This window comes from Crocuta crocuta, unplaced genomic scaffold (genome assembly GCF_008692635.1).
Source record: "Crocuta crocuta isolate KB4526 unplaced genomic scaffold, BGI_CrCroc_1.0 scaffold363, whole genome shotgun sequence".
In the NCBI taxonomy this organism is placed as follows: domain Eukaryota; kingdom Metazoa; phylum Chordata; class Mammalia; order Carnivora; family Hyaenidae; genus Crocuta; species Crocuta crocuta.
The window spans coordinates 1,637,290-1,658,185 of record NW_027531626.1 but is presented as its reverse complement, the minus strand read 5'-3'; the positions used below and the strand labels follow the sequence as shown (position 1 = coordinate 1,658,185).

The 20,896-nt window shown below is 40.3% G+C and overlaps 1 protein-coding gene across 6 annotated transcripts in view; it reads right to left on the bottom strand.

Annotated features, from left to right (window-relative positions):
• RASGRP3 (RAS guanyl releasing protein 3) overlaps positions 1–20,896 on the bottom strand; it is a 104,822-nt gene that overhangs the window by 13,394 nt on the left and 70,532 nt on the right. For 4 of the 6 annotated variants that reach the window (XM_077772773.1, XM_077772774.1, XM_077772772.1 and 1 more), the window contains exons 8-14: positions 20,139–20,312; positions 19,641–19,757; positions 17,332–17,607; positions 11,023–11,100; positions 7,491–7,607; positions 3,256–3,371; positions 392–539 (exon numbers count right to left, since the gene is read on the bottom strand). In XM_077772773.1, coding sequence (XP_077628899.1) covers positions 392–539; positions 3,256–3,371; positions 7,491–7,607; positions 11,023–11,100; positions 17,332–17,607; positions 19,641–19,757; positions 20,139–20,312 — 1,026 coding nt within the window. The remainder of the gene's footprint in view (positions 1–391; positions 540–3,255; positions 3,372–7,490; positions 7,608–11,022; positions 11,101–17,331; positions 17,608–19,640; positions 19,758–20,138; positions 20,313–20,896) is intronic. The other 2 variants (XM_077772776.1, XM_077772777.1) reach the window with 2 other exon arrangements.

The window sequence follows — 20,896 nt, the reverse complement described above, 5'->3', positions numbered from 1 at the left end:
GATGTCTAGTGACTGATACCACATGAAACAAGAACTAGGAGGAACTGGCTAAGATAAATACTCCCCTTAATTGCACCTGCTATGAGTATTAGTGATGAATGTCAAGGCTCATTGGGCAGAACTTTTCCCTGGCAGGGATTAAGAGACAAACCACTCTCTTGAGTTAACAAGCCTCCTTGCCTGTCACCAGCCCCACAATCCTAGAAAGAACACAGTGAAACCTGCAGATCTTGCTTTTGTTTTTAACTTAATTTTTAATTTCAGGGAGCCATCATTTTTTTACTTCTCATCTAAAGCACACAATGGACTCTGTTGGTGTATTATTTTCCTATGTCCTCGGGATGCTATACAAATAACTACACACAAGAGAAATAATGGAAAATAGACTTACAAATCCTGCACAGTGTTCGCAGAAGGTTGGCTTGAGATAGGTCATCTCCTGAAAGTTATGGACAAATCCTGGTCCCATTTTACAGTGTAATTGGGACTTAGCTCGCAGAAAGTAAGCCATCATTTCATCTTTACTAATTAGGCCATCCCTGTAAAGAAAATAAAAAAAGGGAGCGATCTTGAAGACCATGTTGCCAAGTGGCTGACACATTTTAATTACCCAACCTCCCAAATCTTTGTGGCCAAAAGCAGGTGGGGAGTGTTTACTTCACTGTTCTATTTGAAAGGAGAGGACCTTGAAAGAGCATTCAGTGCCAAAGGCTTTCATAGTAAGATGTGTGTATGTGTGTGTGTGTGTTTGTCTGATAGTCTCCATACCACAGAAAGTCTCCTTCATTACCAAAGGAGGATATCTCTTTTCTTGCCCTAACCTAGCAATAGGGTGTGCAAGAAGCAACCTGCTGGAGAAAGGCAGAAAACTGTAATAACTGGGCCCACCATTCTCAAATTCATTCAGCCTGCTGTCATCCAGGCCACTGCCAGTGGTAATCTTTCGTTCATGTCTTACTGGTTTACAGACCATTTGCTAGAGCAATTCTTCCAGATCTTCTTCACAGCCAGTTGTACCCACCCACACATAATCAGACTTCTTGTTTACCAAGATCAGATCCACCTGATACAGGTGATCTTCATGCTGCCTTCTCTCCACACCAGCATGTACTGGAGACCACACCCTTCTGTGCCAATTCAGAATTCCTTTGTATCTCATCTCCTCCCTTAGGTCCTCCTGTCTCTGAGGAAGTCATGCTTCCATCCCCCACTCTCCAGCCTCCCAAGACACCCACTCCTTCCTCTGTGTACAAATACACTTGTGACTTCCTCCTTGGAAACCGTCTTTTCTCAACCTCGCTTCCAACTCCAGCTCCTGTCTTTCCTCTCTTCCCTTTCTTACTCCCAAAATTTTCAAAAAAAAGAAAGTTCATTAGAGTTTTTTTTCCATTTTTTCCTCATTTCCTTCAATTACTCTTCACTCCATTTAACCAAGCTTCTGACACCCTGTTGAAACTGTCACAAGGATATCCTCAGTGGCTTTTTTTCCACTCCTTGATATTGTTGACCTCCTGGCTGCACATGATAGGGGGCAGGCTTTTTTTCCTTTTTTGACACTCTCTCTTCCATGTGACCCTGTGATTCCACATGGCCACAGTTTCTCTCCTGCCTCCCATATTTCTCCTGCTCTGGCTCTCTTGCAGGACCTACTTCTTTCTTTCAGCTGCTCGTAGGGAGAAGAGTCCCTGAAGCTACATTCCTCAGGCCCTAAGCTCACGTTCTTCTAAACTTTGAATCTGCTCCCACACCCAGGACTCCAGCTCACAAGCCTGGGCTGCAGACCTAGCAATCTATGCCTCCAAAACTATTCTCCTGAATCTTGGTACCACATCTACAGCTTGCTACAATCTCTTCCTTGGATGGTCTATTAGCCTCACAAAATCAATGTATCTAAAGAAAAAATCATGTAAGCTATGAATATTTTAAACCTTCATTTTTAGAAAAAGAAGTGTTTTTATATCTTTGCTGGCATAGTGTAACGTCCATCTAAAGAATCAGCTGGAAAAAAAATGAAGAGTATGACATGTCACTGACAGAAACAAACTAAGGGAAGTGGGCAGTCAGCAGGTAACTTAAATTTCATTCTGTAAAATAAGTTTATGTTTCTAATTATTTAATTTGTTTTTAAAGTATTCTTTGTTCTAGAATTCCAAGGAAGATGAATTATATTTTTAAGATATTTATGATAAAGTACCAAGGAAAGCCTTAGTGTACTGAATTACCTACAGATTTAATTTAAAAAAAAAACTTCACACACCAACAAAAATAATAAAGGATTTTAAAGTGATATAATTTGGACATTTCACCAGTATAAAATCTAGCATCTCATTCTAGATTTTTAAACTAAGAACTAATCTCACACAATTAAAAACGAAGCAATCAAATTACTAATGCCAGTGTTTCTCTGCAATATATATTTCATACATTATTTTCCAATGAGCTGGATATTAGCTTCTATAGTCATCTGCTTTTCCAGGAGTCATTTAAAGCTTAAGAGAAATATATATTTTACTTCGTTTATCAAAACAACCTTTGAGTTAGCAAGGGAAAAACAAAGAAGGACACGTCTTGGCTATCGGCAGACATCACTGCTCTTCTGAAGACTGTAAGTAATTCAAAATAATTTTACTTGCTTGGTGAGTTTTAGTATTGCCCTCAGGTCCACTGATGCTGAGGACTCTACCAGCCTCGGTGTAATTGTATTTCTCCTCCATTTTTTCTTGATGGAGGTTTTGGGATTGATGAAATAGCTAAGTAGAAGTAATATGGGGAATGGAGAGTTGGGCTCATTTGCAAATGGGCACTTGGGTTCAACACTGGTGGTGTAGCCTGCCCTATGATGACATCCAATCAGGCAGATTTGTGAACACCAAGAAAAAAACTCAGTGAAACATTAGACGTGGCTTATCAACACATTAAGATTGAAGCTGTCAAGATGTAAATTAAAGGTATCCTTGGGGTATGTGAGTGGCTCAATCGGTCAAGCTTCTGACTCTCCATTTCAGTTCAGGTCATGATCTCACGGTTTGTGAGTTTAAGCCCCACATCAGGCTCTGTGCTGATAGTGTGGAGCCTGCTTGGGATTCTCTCTCTCTTCCTTCCCTTTGTCCCCGTGCCCTCCTCATTCTCTCTCTCTCAAAATAAATAAATACATAAACTTTAAAAAATTACAAATAAAGGCATTCCTGTTCTCCTCTGACACTAATTTTCTGTTTCAGGATGGTAGTATTAAAATATAACAAAATTACAACTTACTGATCTTTGTCCAGGACACAGAAGGAATCCAAAAAGGGAAAATTGGCAGCTATACTTTCAAAGTCCTCCTGGGAGATGTACCCATCATGGTCATGGTCATAGTTTCTAAACACAGACTGCAAAGGAAATACAAATATTTGTTAAATAACTAGCTATGAGTCAGGCTCTGTACTTGTTATTGGGAAAGCAGTGATAAATAGTATATTATTCTTTCTATCAAGGAGCTTGGAATCCCGTGGGAAATAATGAAATCAAGAAGCCTTTGTGGTATAACAAGATAAGTGCAATGCTGAGGATAAAAACAGGGTGCTATGGGGGGATTTTAAGGGAGATTTTAAAAGGTTTCCTGGAGGGGCATCTGGGTGGCTCAGTCAGTTGAGCATCCAACTTCAGCTCAGGTCAAGATCTCACGGTTCCTGAGTTGGAGTCCCACACTGGGTTCACTGCTGTCAGCTTTTCAGTGCAGAGCCCACTTTAGATCCTCTGTCCCCACCTCTCTGCCCCTCCCTCACATGCACTCTTCCCAAAATAAATAAATATTTAAAAAAAAGATTTCCTGGAGAAAGTGAGGTCTAACCTGAGACATCAGTTTTGGTAAGAGTTAAGTTTGGTGAACTCACAAATGCCAAAACCATGACAATAGAAAATGAAGCTTTAAAATGTTAAATTATCTAAAAAAAATTCAAGTTTTTTTTTTTTTTGAGAGAGAGACACACACACACAGAGAAAGAGAGAGCGAGAATGATCAGGGGAGGGGGAAAGGGAGATGGAGAGAATATTAAGCAGGCTCTAGGAAGAGGGACTGTACCTCACCACCATGAAATCATGACTTGAGCCAAAATCAAGACACTTAACTGACTGAGCCTCCTGGATACTCCTAAAAAATTCAAATATACTTTTAATGCAATTCCAATCAGAAGTGCGGTGCAATTTGTTTTAAATGTACAAATTGATTCTAAAGTTCAAATTGAAGTAAACATGTTTAAGCCTAAAATTGTTTATGATAAGTAGATTAAGATAAAGTAATGAGGGAGAGTGTGCCCCATCGGAACTCAAATAATCTACAAAGCTACATGAATCAAAACAACATGGTACGACAACTTACTACAGAGAGCAGAGTCCAGAAATAGTTCTATGTATATACAGGAATTTATGATATCAAAAAGCACTTTCTCAAATCCACAGGGAAATTAAAGATTATCCAATAATTGCTATTGAATTAAATGGCTAATAATCTTATAAAATCAATTGCCCAAAACTAAATTCTAGATGCATTAAATGTTTTAATGTCAAAAATAAAGCAATAAGGGTGCCTGGGTGGCTCAATTGGGCCAGGTCATGGTCTTGTAGTTCATGAGTTCGAGCCCCATGTCAGGCTCTATGTTGACAGGTTAGAGCCTGGAGCCTGCTTCAGATTCTGTGTCTCCATCTCTCTCTGCCCCTCCCCCACTCATTCTCTGTCTCTCTCTCTCTCAAAAATAAACATTAAAAAATTTTTTAAATAATAAAAAAGCAATAAAGTTTGAAAGGTAAATAGATAAAAATAAGTTTTATGTTTTGTAATCTTTGAGTGGGAAAGGCATTTCTTAACATGACATCAAAGTCAGAAGCTATAAACAATTAAAAAAATTTTTAGTTTACATACAGAGAAAGAGAGAACCTGAGCATGGGAGAAGGGCAAAGGGAGAGGGAGAGAGAGAGGGAGAGTGTCTCAAGTAGGCTCCATGCTCAGCACGGAGCCCAATGCAGGCTTGATCCAACAACCCTGGGATCATGACCTGAGCCCAAATTAAGAAATCAGATGCTCAACCAACTGAGCCACCCAGGCGCCCCTACAAAAATACTTTATTACATAAAATGCAAAATAATTGAATCAAAAAATTCAGCTGATGAATTGAAAGATAAATGTCAGAAAGATTATTTGCAATATACATGAGAGCAAAGACACAAAAGGAGAACAGGAGACCACCAAAGTAAAAATACAAGTGGCCAATATGTTTATGGAAAATCCTTGATTCTGCTAGTAATTATAGAAACACAAATAAAGCTTTTTTAAACCTCTCAGATTGGAAAACATTAAAATAATTGGTAATCTCCTATGGAATGAGAAAATAGGCAGTCTCATATTAGTTGATGAAGTAAATAGCCACAATCTTTCTGGAAGACAGTCAGTGCTTACTCTGACCCAGCAATTCCACTGATGGGAATCTGTTCTAGGAAAGTAATTGAACTACGAAGACATATGTGGGGGGGTGTGTTTGTGGGGGAATAAAGTCATACAAGACAGTTTACAAATTATCAGTGGTTCTCCTTAGAGAGCAGAATTCCCAAGGCCTAGAAGTAAAACTTGTATTGTCCATATTTTATGAAAAGCTTGCATATTTACAATGACTCTGACTTTCTTTATAATCAGAAAAAATAAAAGGATTTTTCCATTACCCTCTGCTGAAATGGGTTTTCAAAAAGGCTTGTTAAGTTCTCCCCAGGAGCACATGTATGCAAACAGATTATATTGAATCTCCCTTTTTCCAATGCTTTCTCTCTATTTTATCCATATTGCTATATGTTGCAAGCTGCTTCAGGAGTATTGTGAGAGACGAACAAGGTATAAATGAACAAATTACTTTAAAATATAACTGTTTAGGACCTATTATAAGTTTATTTACACATAACTGAATGGTGTAAAATCATAAAACCATATAGTTTTTTTCTGCAAGTCCCAATACCAATACAATACTTGTCTGCAATAAAAGTTGCTTAAAATTAACTACTCGTACCTACTACTTATAATCTAATATCCATACTAATATCTATATTAAAAGTACAATTCTTTTTGTAGAATAAAATTTAATGTGGAAATGCATAATAAAATGCAATCTTTCATTTGATTGAACCAATAGTAGGCAATTTATCCAAATTGGGCCAACCTTCTCCCATGAAATTGGCCAACCTTCTCCCATGAAATTGGGCCAAACTTCTCCCATGAAATCGAAGAGAAAATAAGAAAGAAGATAAAAAGGAAGAGAGAGAGGGGAAGGGAGGGAGGAGATACAGACTCCCCTTGTACAGCAAAGAAAGTCTGTCTGCAGATAATGGAATGAGCATTCAGAGAAAAGCAGGGAAGAGAGTGAAATAGAGAATCATTGTGTCTTTCATTTCCTGGTTCCTGACCTTCCTGAGCTGCAACTCTTGGATCTGGAGCCCTTCCCCAGCTTCCCTGGCTCCTAGCTGGGTCTGTTACACAATATCAGCACAGGGCCTCCCCTGGATTTTATGGCCTTCTCAGTCCCTTCCCCCTTCCTTTCTGAACTTTCCTTGATGCCTCACATGCTGCATAGACGTTTTCTTCCAGTGCATCATAGTTCCCTCCATGATCCAAGATGAAGAACAGTCTTTCTTTTTCTTTAGGTTTGTTTGTTTGGTTTGTTTTGTTGTTTTAAGCAGGCTTCACACCCAGCATGAAGCCCAATACAGGGCCTAAACTCATGACCCTGAGATCAAGATCTGAGCTGAGATTAAGAGTTGGATGCTTCATTGCCTGAGCCACCCAAGCACCCCCTCTTTTTCTTTAAATGTCCACCCCCAGCAAAAAGTTTATTCTATCCCAAAGACATGATTCTATTGTATCGTACCAATCCATTAAAGCAGATGTTTAATCAGGGGTCATAGATTTTAGTGCCAAATATGTTTCCATTTTCCCCACATTGGTGCTTCTACTCTTCTTTCTACATGAAAACTCTGATAGACACTTGCCCGTCATTAAGTGATGTTTCTGACCTAAGTGGCATTGTGCAGGTGTGTCACAGACCCCCCAGTATATACAGCAAGAGGAACTATGTATCCTACAGGATCTTTTCCTACCTTCAAGGATTTCAATTTATTGGGCATTTTATTGGGACCCACATAGGTTTTTAATGAGTAGATTCTAATCCCCAAACAGTCCCTCAAGTTGCAGGGGTAGTGATGGAGACATCAAATGCTGGGGAAAGAGAGCTGGAAGTAGCTGAGGGTATTTGGGTAAATGAGAACACAATGACAGGAAGGGGAAAAGGGCCTTTCGGAGGGATTCTCGCCCATAGGTCAATGCCAGGTAGAGCTCAGTGTCTGCCAAATTGATCCTACCTGCCAGAGGGCTGATTCCATTGACTTCAGATGACTCTTGGGCAACTGTAGAATATTCTAGGGGAGAGAAAAGGCCTTCTAGTGCTCACTCACTACTCTCTCTCATTACTTACCTCTACTAATTTCCTTATGTGCTTGTTGATGACTGTGGGGTCTGGCTTCGGCATCACTCCTGATGCCCACTCCAGTGGCACCACAGGCTTGGTGGGTGTCGTAGGGGAGGTAGGCTGCTGATAGGAGGAAAAACACATTTTTCAACTTTATCTTCAATTAGGGGACACCCTATTTTTGTATGTTAATAACAGTAAAAACTTACAGATGTAGCACTTAAATGTTCTGGAAAAAATATTTTGTCAAGAGAATCTAATCTGTAACTAAATATATGTTTGGAGAGTGTATTTGGTTTAGCAGTAGCCTATATTCCATTATTTTAAATGTAAAAAATATACTGTTCTCTCAGCCCACTCAAAAATTCTATCCAATTTCCCCCAAATATGACTAAAACATCCTTAAAGCCTATAAAATAATCTACCCAGATTTTGTATAATGCAAAATATATAAAACACCTGTTATCTAATTCTTTCCTACTTGGTGTTGGTAATAAACTCATAGTTGTGTGCAGTAAATGGGCTGATGTAAATGGCCAAGTTTATGTTTTCATGCTGGGATCTCTTTCAACATGCTTAATCACTTCTCACTATTTGGCTAATTAGGCCTTTCTAGCCTCTTTTGTGAACTTGCTTTATCCATATGTTTTCCCACTTTCTTGCAAGACATTTCACTAAATACTGTGGCCAAGAGGGTGGCAATAATGCATAACACGTTTACACAACACAAGGGCAAACCACAATCCTATCGGAGACAAGCCAAGAGTGCAATGTACTTTATTCCTCTCCCCAGGACCTTCCTGTAATGTAAATATTTTTGCTGGTGCATGCATGCAAATCTGTTTTGGCAGGTTTTTATTTGATACTGAACTGGGGATAAACATGTTTGCAAGAGCAATTAAGGAGTGACTGTACTAGATTTAAGCCCCTTGCAATGTTTTGAGGTGGGTGCTGCTGGTATCCTACAGGCTACCAACAGGACCAAAAAGTATCTGCCATCTGGATATGATCACTGACACCTAGACTCACTCACACACTGTGACTCTTTCTATCAAGCTTTTCACTGTGTTCATCTGATCAGGGATAAACCCACAGTTCCCAAACTATATAACAAGGTGTCCCATCTGGAACACTACAGTGGACTCCCAGAGATACCAAAAGACATTTCAAACTCCCAAGGAAAATACAGCAGTACTCAGTATTTGTCAGACACCATGTAACCATCTTGAAGTAGTTTACAGTTCACCCATTAGATCATGCTGTATTTCCTTCAATGGCATCAAATCTTTCCGNATACAAAAAAAAAAAAAAAAAAAAAATCAATATGGAACAAGAAAAAAGGTGGCTTTATTTAATCTGATGCCAAGATTTAAGAAATTGTTCCCCATACCCAATAGGCACATGCATCCATTAGTAAGTAATTGTGGGTTATTTAAGAATGAAACTAAAATACTATTTTTTTTATTTGTTTTTTAATGTTTATTTATTTTTGAGACAGAGACAAGAGACAGAGTGCATGCAGGAGAGGGGCGCACACACACACACACACACACACACACACAGTATCTGAAGTAGGCACCAGGCTCTGAGCTGTCAGCACAGAGCCCAATGAGGGGCTCAAACTCATGAACCATGAGATTAATGTCCTGAGCCAAAGTTGGCCACTTAACTGACTAAGCCACCCAGGTGCCCCGAAAATATTATACTGATTTCAACATATGTATATTATTTTTAATGTGGGTTCTAAATCATTAGAACATTAATATATATTAAGCTGTTTTGACTTAACTATTGTATACGTGGAATTGTGAGGTATTTCTTTTGACCTAGAGGTAGAGTGAAAAAACTGAGACACCACCAAATAAAATACAAAGAGCCAATGAGACACAAGAGTGCACAGTGAAGAGAAAGAGATTCACAGTGGAACTTTGGTGAGGTCCACCAGCACCAAGGGAAAGCACACTGAAGTTATAGGCTCTCAGTACCATCATCCTGTCAGAAGTTTGTTCTCTAGTGGCAGAATGTGTCAAACCTACACTCAGAACAGGATGACAATCCACTTAGACGATAGACAGAAAGGGACTGGGAAATGTGTTTTCATAGATTCGTAGGATGTTAGCACTTAGAAGGGGCTTTGAAAGCTTCCACTTTTACAAAAAAAAAGATTTTCTATGTTTAATGGAAACATCTGAAATTGGCCAAAATCCATCCTGAAAATAAATCTAAAAGGCACAACTCAGGTGAGTGTGCTAAAATAGTCATTCCTGCCACATTCCTATACAAGGGATGGCAGGTAAAGCACAGGCAGCCTCACATAGTAGAAAAAGCCCATGCATTAGGGCACTTGGGTGGCTCAGTCAGTTAAACATTCAACTCCTAATTTAGGGTCAGGTCATGATCAAACTCTGAGTTGGGCTCTGCACTGACAGTGTGGACCCTGTTTGGAATTCCTGGTCTTACTCTCTCTCTCTCTTTCTTGTTCTCTGCCCTTTCCCCACTTGTGTTCTCTCTCTCTCTCAAAATAAATAAATAAATAAATAAATAAACATAAAACAAATCCTAGGTGTTGAAGACAGACAGGCCTGAGGCCATATCCAAATTCTCCCACCTACTGGCTGTTAGTGCTCTGTGTGAAACACCAGTGCTCACCCGACTCAGTTTCCTTAACAGATTTAATGAGATAACATGGATATGATACCCCACCAGAGGCACCCAGCAACCAACCGATAACAATTAAAGTGCCCTGTTCTAGGTAAAGGAAGGTGTGGGGCAGTGAAAATGCCATGGGCACACATACACCTTACCCCACCATGCTCAGCTTCTTCACACTAAAGCAAAGGAATGAGGAGCTCACAAGTTCCTTTTTTCCAATAATTTTACCTTACTCTCTAGCTCTTAGTCATGCTAGCTGCAAATTTCAAATTTACCCAGGTATTCTTTTATGAGGGCAAAACATATCTAAGATACAGTCCACTCACTGAAACTAAAGACCAGGGTACATTTAGTAATGCAACTTCCTCAATCTTATCATACAAAGTTTCTTTGCTAGGAGTCAGCCATTAATTGAAACACTCTAATGTGATACTGAAATTCTGAGCTGAGTCTATCATTAGCAGAATAGTGAATTAGCATAATTTGTGAATTATGATTAGATTATTCAAAATTTATTAAACTTCATTTTATGCTGAACAGAATTGTATGTTGAAGAGTCTAAAACTCTGTTTAACATTAAGATGGGTTCTCTTTTGTTGAGGGGGAGGCCGTATAGGCAGGCAAGTTCTCAGAGGGACACAACACATAGATGATAATAAGAAAACAGAGTAATTGATAATAATGTTCTTCTTTGTTAGCCTCTGATGAAGAAATCATCCTCAAACTATCAGAGCTAAGCTGTTCCACTGGCAAAATGGAATAATACAGATTTTTAAAAACTCTTCAATCTTCAGATCACAAATCATCACTGTAATACCCAATCACTATAAACGACAATCATTTGTGTTTGGCACTGATCCTTAGATAGAAAAAAAAATCCACCTACCGATTTAGAATTTCTAGGCTCCAGCACCAATGACAGTTTGTAAATATCATCTTCTGTGTGATAGAGGTCCAGAGAGAGCTACAACAAATTAGAAGGGATAAATGATGATGTTGAATCACATTTACTTATTTATTTACAATGCTGAAATATTTTTCAAACCGAACGTGGAAGCTCAGCGTTTAATAATTTGAGAGAATGTGGAACATTGAAAAGATAGCATGCAGGGGTGGAACATGAAATTTCAAAACAAACACTTAAACCTAGCATGCTCATCAGCATCCTAAGTGCTATATCACATGTGATTACATCAACAAAAGGCAACATATTCGAGTTGTGAAATAAGATACCCCCACTCTCACCACTATAGGAATTGTTCAGAGAGGCAGCCTGTAAAGCATGAGGGAAGGTTCTGGAGTCAGTTGGGCCTGACGCTGGTTAGCCCTGTCACCTTGAGCCAGTTATATCTTCTCTGCCTCTTAGTTTCCACATCTGTAAAATGTAAATTATCATAAAAGTCCCTACTGAATTGAATTTTGATCAAGATCAAATGGAGTACTTCATGTGAAGTACTGCATGCATAACCTGGTACACAGCAAAATGCCAAGAAGTGTTATTTAGTGTTGTTGATGTTACTGTTATTATGAAAGCTATTACTACTAATATTATTATTATGTAGGGGGTGGGTCACTGAAGACAGAAGTGATCAGGACAGAGACACAGAGGACCTTGTGGCCTAGGACCTAACTTGGATGACTTGAACAAAGAAAGAGGGAGAGAAAGATCAGGACAGGCCAGGCAAGGACAACTTGGACTAAGATTGGAGTACATGAATAAAATCAGTAAAAAATAAAATGCACAGTCCCATCCACCTAAAATAGAAGGCATGAGACTTAAAATAAGCCTAGATGAGTCCTTTCTACACTCTTCAATGTTAAGACACCTGATGAATCACACCATTTCATCAGCAGTGAATGTAACCAGGTGCCCTGTCCTTTCTTTGTCCATTTGGGCATGAAAATTTTCTTTAACATATTTGGTCTAAAAATAAAGACTTAATGTGTATGGGTATAGAGTGAGGGAGAAGTGCAAGAAGGATGAGGTGGGAGAAAACTCAGAGGCAAAAGATGTCTTTCAAGGATTTATCTTTCTTTTTTTTAGAGCAAGAGTGCGAAAGAGAGAGAGGCAGAAGAAGAGGGAGAGAAAGGATCTTAAGCAGACTCCAAGCCCAGTGCCAAGTCCGACACGGAGCTCCATTTGATGAACCATGAGATTATGACCTAAGACGAAATCAAGAGTTGAACGCTTAACCAACTGAGCCACCCAGATGGCCCTACAATATTTAAATCAAGAATTTCACACATCAAGCCGTATATTGCTTTACCTAGACTTTGTCACCTAAAGATTTTTTTCTAAACATAATAAAATTGACTTAACTATAAAACTTCCCCATCATCATTTCAGATCTTGAAAATCCTACTCACAAAGGATAGACACTGTATCCATATTCCACTAAACAGTCATTCCTACCTCCAGGGAGGAGAGGAACCATCCCCATGTCACATACATATGCCTTTAGGAGCCAGTCCATTATATAAGAGAATGAAGTGAAATGCATGAAAAAGATGTTTTGATAGAAACACTGGTATAACAATGGCTTATTCGCCAAAACCATCTTCGCAGATGTAATCACCTTGGGACCTTCCCTCTGAGCTCAACAATAAAAAAATTTGGGATAAGTAGGACGTGACCCTGGATATCTGGGTTAGGGAAGTGATAGGGGGAGGTGTGGTCCCTGCTCAGCTATGGCAAATTTTTTCAGCTTGACAAGTGACATATCTTCTCATTTGTCTAGAGAAGCCAGAGATCTGGAGAAATATCTCAGTTTTTAAATCCTGGCAACCAATATAAAATTTTTATGATTCCGTGTGGGCCAAATAAAACACATCTTGCCATGGGTGGTTGCTGCCATTTTGTAAATTCCACAATGGAAAATTCTACTGGCTTCTAAGCCTCACAAACGCAGGCAGTGCATCCATCTTTTCTGCCCCTAAAATCCCAGCCAGAGTTGCTGCCTTGCACTGTGAATGTTACATAGAGAGAAAATCAAGTCACTGTTTCCTTCTGAATTCCTTGTTGCCAGGAGTTAACCTGAACGTTGATGAGCATGCTCCTGTCCTCCTGATTAATGACCAGCAATGGCACCTGCTAGAAAAGGGATGACAACAGTGCCAGAATATCTGTCCAGAAATCCAAACAAACCACACACTGAATAGGGGAGATGCTCTTTCAAAAGACACAGAACATCCTTGGGTATTTTCATACATCAAATGACAGATATCAGAGCCTATGATGGAAATATCTTCTCTAAATGATTGCTCTCAATTAGTGGTAGTGTGAACCTCAGCAAGTTATTAACCTTTGTGGAACTCAGTCTTCTGGTCTTTAAAATGGGAGGCATAAATAATAGCTCCATCCCAGGACTTTTACGGAGATTGAATGTGTTAACATGCATCCATTGGGGTTTGTTTAGTGGGCCATACAGATGGGCACTGCAAGGTTGGCTTCCAGTTAAATACCACTGCGCTTGTCAGTGAATGGATTACTCCTGCCATCTCTGCTTTCCCAGCCATGATCCTGCCTACATACATTCTCTCCTCTCCTCTGGGTTTTACAGCCCTGTACAAGGTAATATGTTTTACTTCCTACACGTGTTTTTTTTTTTTAATAATTAGAGGCAGCTTGCCAATGATATTTCAAGAATGCTTGCTTGTCTAACATATCTTGAGCTTCGAAAATGGTCTGAGTCCCTATTTCAAGTTGCTGCATTTATTCCCAAGGTATCAGCAAAGAGGGCTGTGGATTTAGTCTGCACATTAAGACCTATGTCACCCTGACTGTAGAACTGTAAAATAAAATTTACTTGGTCATCAAAGTATCTCTATCCACCATTTTTGCAATTCTTCTCCTTCTTCTTTTTTTTTTTTGTTGAAACTGTAAAAATACAGGGGGCTTTCCAGTTATTTGCATATACTCAGAATGGTAAAAGTAACTGATAGATCTAAAAATACTCTGAAAAGAATCAGATGATTTTGTATACCATAAAGCAAGAAGCATTAGCTTTTAAAGCTGCTGGTTCTAGGATTAGGATCACTGTGGAAAATGCCTTCTCTAGATCGTCCCTAAAAAAGGGGAAGAAACCAAAATCCATGCGTTTAGTGCTAGGGTCCTCCGTCTTTCATGTGCCCAGTGCTGTTCAGGGGCTAAGTTTACAATGGTAAAAATGGCACACAGAGTCTCTGACTCATAGATTTTGTTCTGTAATTAACTCCTTCTTTAGCCACCCATGAAGAGGGAGAGAGAGATTACTTAATTTTTACAGATGCAAAATAAAATAGATGTCAGCAGTGTTCCTGCATTACAGAGTAAATGCCCATCACTGAGAGAGACAGAGAGAGAAAGAGAGAGAGAGAGAGAACTCCCCCCCACCCCACAATGGGATTCAGAAGTTCTCCATTTGCAAAACTTTTGTCCCTAAGAAATCTGTTTCTTCCTTTGTAAAATACAAAGGTGATGTTATACTCTCTGCCCTGCCCAGGGTCCCTCACAGGGTTTCTGTGTTTGTGAACTGTGTATGAAAGTGCTATGAAAAATGCGATCAGCTATTATAGAAAGTCCCAACATTGCTATACAGCCTACCACATGGAACAGACATTCTGCAATTGTTGATTTATTTAAGAGTTCTCATTTTCCGTCTTCCAAGGTTCTCAATCATGTATTGGCTTTCTCACCTGGCGTCATGTTTAGAAACAAACAATCACTTTGGGCAAAAACCTGACCTAGAGTTGTGGGGCAAAATGAATGGAAAAAATGCTGCACTATGGATGCCCTCACAGCCTCTGTCAATCAAATGGTTCTAATATGAACACATATATGCTTCATGAGATGCCCACTGGGCTCTAGTGAATACCCGATGGGAATCTCCTTTATCTGCACTGAGGAAATGAATCTGTCTGTGGCCAGAAAGAATGAATGTATATTCCTGGGCAATGAACCTTCTCCTTGGTTGTAGGGAGGGAGGAGTGATCTTGGCTTTAAATAGAAACTGGCTTGCTGATCGATGCTCATATGTGGGACCATGCTATCTGAGAAGCCGCTGGGCTAGAACCACAGGATCAGACTGACACCAGGTTCCTTATTCTCAAGGGGCCATCAGTTCTTAGCTCTAGAATCACAGAAGTTTAGAGCTGGAAGAGATCTCACAAATGAGCACAAAACTCCTTATGAAAAGTCCAGAGGCAGGTGGAGTTAACAAGGAGACCAAAGTAACGGCATACAGAGAGCTAAAAGCTTGATCTCCTGCCCAGGATTCTTACCACTGTACTACACTAGATAACACTGTTGTCCTAAATATGGTCCTTGGTGGCTTCTATATTTTCTTTTAGTATGAGAGAGAGAGAGAGAGAGAGAGATTAATTGTGTTGGCATCCTCTTTCTCTTTTCTTTCCTTCCCAGGTGGAAAAAAATATATTTCTTAGCCTTTATTTCTAGGGTTCAAATTTTCCATTTGCACCCAAAAATTTTCACTCAGAATCCTTTGATATTTCTCTAAATATCTGCCATTATGTTTCTTCACTTATAACTGAAAATTAATTCCCCCACTCCATCATCATCTCTTGTCAGGATGAGAATATGCCCGAGCACAGGCGCCTACTCTGGGATGCTCTTCTCCACGTAGTAAAGGCAGCCTGGACACAGACAGGTGGAACTTCAGCTGGTCTGCAGACATCACCTGTGCCTGTGGCTTTGCTGTCTGATTGGGGCTGCAACTCTGGTCGCTTATTCATGGAAACAGATTTACATGGCAAATGATTCATAAATGCAGGTGCCTGGATTATTGGGAGGGTTTTTCCCCCTAGTAGAGAACGTCTGTGTGTTTACTGTTTGTCATACAAACTCAGCCCCAAGAGATTCGTGTTTCTGTGTGTTGGCTACTTCTGCTTTATGTTAAGGTGCAGCTGGCATCACTGCACGCACTTCTGGGGTGCTGTGCTTTGGTAAACAATCGTGTGCTCTAGGAACAGTGTGTGAGAAGGTCTAGGAACTTCTCCTGCTCCAGTACAGTAGTCCCAGAGGATTTAGGCTCTCAGAGCTTTCAGGAGGAAATTTTTTTCACTTTCCATGGCCACGAATGAAAAAGAGTCAATTCAGTATTGCAGCCAAGCGTCAGACGCTTCCGTGTTATGAACCCAAACAGAGAAGTTGCTTCTCCATTTGTTAAACAAGGGTGAGAGAATTTGGTTATGCCTCTTCCCCCGGACAAGGCAGCCGTCAATGGGGAAGGTTCCCTCCCATACACCTGTTGTGTCTAAAAGCGCCAGGACCTGGAGACCACCACAAATGACAAAAAAATATGAATGCTAGGTGAACGCCTTCCGTCTGACTTACATCGTTCCTATATACAGCATTCAGTTCATCTGTTGAGCTCCTATATATGCCAGGTACCATGAGAGGTGCTGGGGATATGAGATGTATAGGGCAAGCCCCCTTTTTAGGGGGCAAAAATCTAATACAAAATGATACCTCCCTATGGTTAAGAAAGTATAAAGGTCAAGAGCCACACATGAGGCAGATACTTACTGCTCTGGAGAGGAACCGAGAATGCTCCAGAAGGACCGAGGCTAGTCACAGGGGTGGGTAGGGAAGGGATTTTCCAAGAAAGTGCAAAGGCCAGGAAGCAGAAGGCAGCAGTTTGAGGTGGAAAGCCCAGTGTTCCTCAAAGGCAAGTGTGATGTGGGATCAGGTGATGACAACCCAGGCCAGATAGACAATGAGTCTGGAAGGGCCTCAAAGGCCAGGCTGGCGTGGGGATGGTGGCAGCGGGGGCAGGGAGATCATGGAGGAGGGCCTAGTATAACCCCAGGTTTCAGCTATGCTGTGCGGGAGGGCAAAGGGAAATGGATGAGGTGAGGCTATAAGCCTACATAGAAGGTGGTGAGCTAGACTGGTGTGAGGAAGGATAGTGAGGGGCTGAGGACAGGAGGGCCTCTCTAAGAGCTCTAGGCACAGAGCTATAGGGGTGGTGCCTCGGCTCCTCAGGGCAAAGGGAAATTCCTCTGCCCAGTGATTATAGTCTCAGCTTATGCCAGTTATAGGGCAGAGCTCCCCTCCCCTCACCCACCCTTTCAGATCCCATCCCATCGACCAGCCTTGCATGCAACCTGGTGAATGACATGCAAGAACCTTCCTGCACCTCCTGTGAAGTGAGGCGTAGAAGAGCTCTCAGCAGAAACTCCTGTCCCCTGAACTCACCGTGAGCAGGTTGATCAAATCCATGTTGGGTTCTAAGTGGTGGGAGGCATTCTGCAGGGACACCAGTTCGCTGAGGGTAACAGAGAGCTGGTGCATTTTTACAATGTTAACTTTGTTGTCCTCCATCCAGTCTGGGAAAATGACATGGACTGCTATCAAGTCTTTCAAGTGGACGCCAAGGATGGGGATCTTGAAGCCCTCGCAGTCGGCAAAGGCCTTGCGGTAATTGCAGTAATTGCCGTTGGAAGAGACCAGCTCTGTCATTTCGTTCCAGTTCTGGGAACAGATGGAAAAGTAGGATTTTCAAACAGTTCTCCTTTCTGCCCACCCCTAGGCCCTGCAGTGTGTGGCTGGGAAATTCCTCAGCCGCTGAGAAAAGTATCAATTGCAGGAACACTGATGCAGGGAAATTATTAACCTGGAAAAAGAAAATTAGAAAAATGTCCTGGGCTTGGCCAAATGAGCCAGACACTGTGTTCTCTTTTACTGCAAAACAGAAACCGCCCGCACCTCTGCCTACCTACTAGGGCTGGTGGGGTGTTAAACAGCATAAATTATCTAGAAGTATTTTGAAATTCATGGAAATATTACAGGCCACAAATATAAGCATGTGTTGTATTAAAATATAGCATGTAGTATATTACAGTGTTTAGGTTGTTCTAAGAAAGTTGCATTCAAGATATTACTTGAAGGTTAACCTAGGACAGGATGAGGCAGGAAAAGCCACACTGAGGTGTGAGACAGCTATGGTTTTGGACTCTGCCACTAACTGGATGGGTGACCTTGGGCAAGTAAATCTATTATGAGAAGGCCTCAGTTTCCTTTTTTGTAAGAAAGAGGAGTTCAAATAAATTTTGAAGATCCACTGGTGGTTCCAAGCCTCTCAGAGCCTCCATTGAATTCTTATTGGACACAATATGTAAAACATGTTTTGCTCTTTCCTTGAAATTCAGTACGAAGCTAAAGGAAAACTAAGACATAATGAGCCCCGTTATGCTTAGAACAAGTGCAGTGTTTTAGGTCAGACAGCAGTGCTTCTTGGTTTACAACCTCCTGTTTACTGCTGGCTGCCTAAAAGCAACCAGGCCTTCCTCAATTTTGATTAGTCTACACTTTCTCAAAGCAGCCCATGTGGCTCAGCTGGAGCTGTCTCCATTCCTAGGCCCAAGGTGGGTTCTGATTTACCATCGTTATCATTCCATCCCTCTTGTTTGTGATTGGCTCGGGAACACAGATGTAAGCCAATCAGTGCATTATACTCTTCTGGCAACTGTTACTGGTCCAGGGGTGAGAATGGGACCTGAGATGGTCCAATCTGCCTAAAAACAAGGACTATCATTTCATGGGGGCAGGGCTGAAGGGGGACACTTTCACTGTCTCCCACTTGCAGACAGCCCAATCAGGAGATAAGCCAGTCTAACGAAACAAACAAACAACTGATACCGAAAGGAAGGCAGAACTAATGAGCCAGGGCTCCGATCAGGTTATGCCTGGAGTCAGCTCTGCTTTTGCACTTCCAGGTATGTGAGATGACCCATTTCCTTATTGTTTAAGCAACTGCAAGATTTTTTAAAACTTAACAGCTGAAAGTGTCCTTACTGTTACAGCAAACTACATGCTTACAAGGAAATCTTTTCCTAAAGATGATATGTTCTTTTTCACTCGCTGAGGAAAAATTTTATTCTTGTGGTCTGAAAACAAATATGGCAAAAAGCTCGGTTTGGGAAATGATCATTGTTTTTTTTTAAATATATATATGTATATATATTTGTTCAATATATATATATTGTTCAAAATATATATATTTGTTCAATATATATATATTTGTTCAATATATATATATATATTTGTTCTTGAGAACTCAGTTATAAATCTGAGGGATTTCTAGACAAGGTCAACATCTCCTTCTTCCTTTTTATCTGTCTACTGTGTTTCACACAGTGCTAGGTGTTCAATGACTTGAATCGAGGAGCGTAGGGTAGGAATGATTTGTCTCATTTGCCTTGTACCCCCTGTGTGTGTCACAGTGCATATCACATAGTTAGCACCACATGCATATTTGTGGAGTACTCACAATTGCAGTATGTTAATGGTATTCACGGTCTTCTTATAGGGACACTTGTCACCACTTCCAACCTGTTTTTCCCAGTGGTATGGCTATTCCCTTCCCATTTAATTCCCCAAGTGTAACCAACCATCATCTAGGAAGAGAACTTTCCCCTTCTGAGTGACATCTGTTAGGAGCATCCTATCCCTAAACAATGTACAAATGACTTTTGTACTCAGGACTGGAATCTAATCCACCATACCTTTGTAACTTCTGAAGAAAGATGAGAATGGGTCTCCTTGAGGCGTGAGATGGAACTATGACTAAGGCCTCCCACCACGGCCATCAGAGTGTTAAAATTTTTGAGCTGAAGGAGCTTCTGCAATAAAAAAAAATTACCATCAGTACTTAGTAACAATTTTTCAATTATCCCAGCCTCTCCGAAGTATAGGTAAATGCACTATTTTAATAAAAAGGATATAGAAAAATAAATATCAATTTAACATGAAGCACAAATGCAATCCACCAGAAAAATATATCCATAATTTTACAAAAAAAGTTACAATGAATGCTTCTAAGCATTGCCAATTAAAAGCAGTCTCCTTACATGAGAGAAGTGTGATGTTCACCACCACATATTATGAATACTTCAAATGTTCTTTATAGTGTGAACCCCAAATTTCTTTAATGACTCTTCTCTAGAGTGAACAAACATCTAGAATCCTTTAAGAACCCCAGACTAATGCCCAGACATACATACCTTGGCAACATTGATAAACTTTGTAATGACTTCTGCCCTTTGCTGGGGGGTTGGTTTGCTAAGAACCATCAACTGGACCCACTTAGAGATTCCATTAAATAAGGCAATAGATCTCTCCAAGGTTGGGTTATTCTCCAGGCAGCCATGGATGACATAGCTTTGGTAATCAGTGAACTAGTAAAGGAAGATTCAGAGACTCTGAATTATAATGAGGTCTTCACAAAATCAGAAATTAGAATATTGTGTGGAAGATGTGAGATATTGTTTCATAACAACTTAATGATTTCTTTCATTTCACATTTATGATGGCATCTTACACATTTGAATGTACACGTACCCTTAACCTATTATTTTTCTCTGTTTCACTCTTCCATACACAGAAACATGCTTACACATCACAGTGTTGGGCAGGGTGGGGAGGGACAAGAATCTAAGTCACATTCCAGTGAGTCCCAAATTTGCTGGATCATAAGATCCACCTGACGCATTTGCATTATAACATATTAGTTTCTGGGAACACTCCAGAACTAAAGGATCAATACCTCCAGAGGAAGAATCTAATAGTCTTCATTTTTTCACCCAATACTCATGACTCCAATGGTCAGGCAAGTTTGAGATACAATGGCATACATTAAAGAAAAGGAAATGAATGTAAATATAATGATTTCAAGTCAGAATAATTTTCTAAGAAGAAAAAGAAGAAAACAGAAATTGAAGTAAGGTAGCTCTTTAGCAAAACAGACACCTTTTGGGGAAGT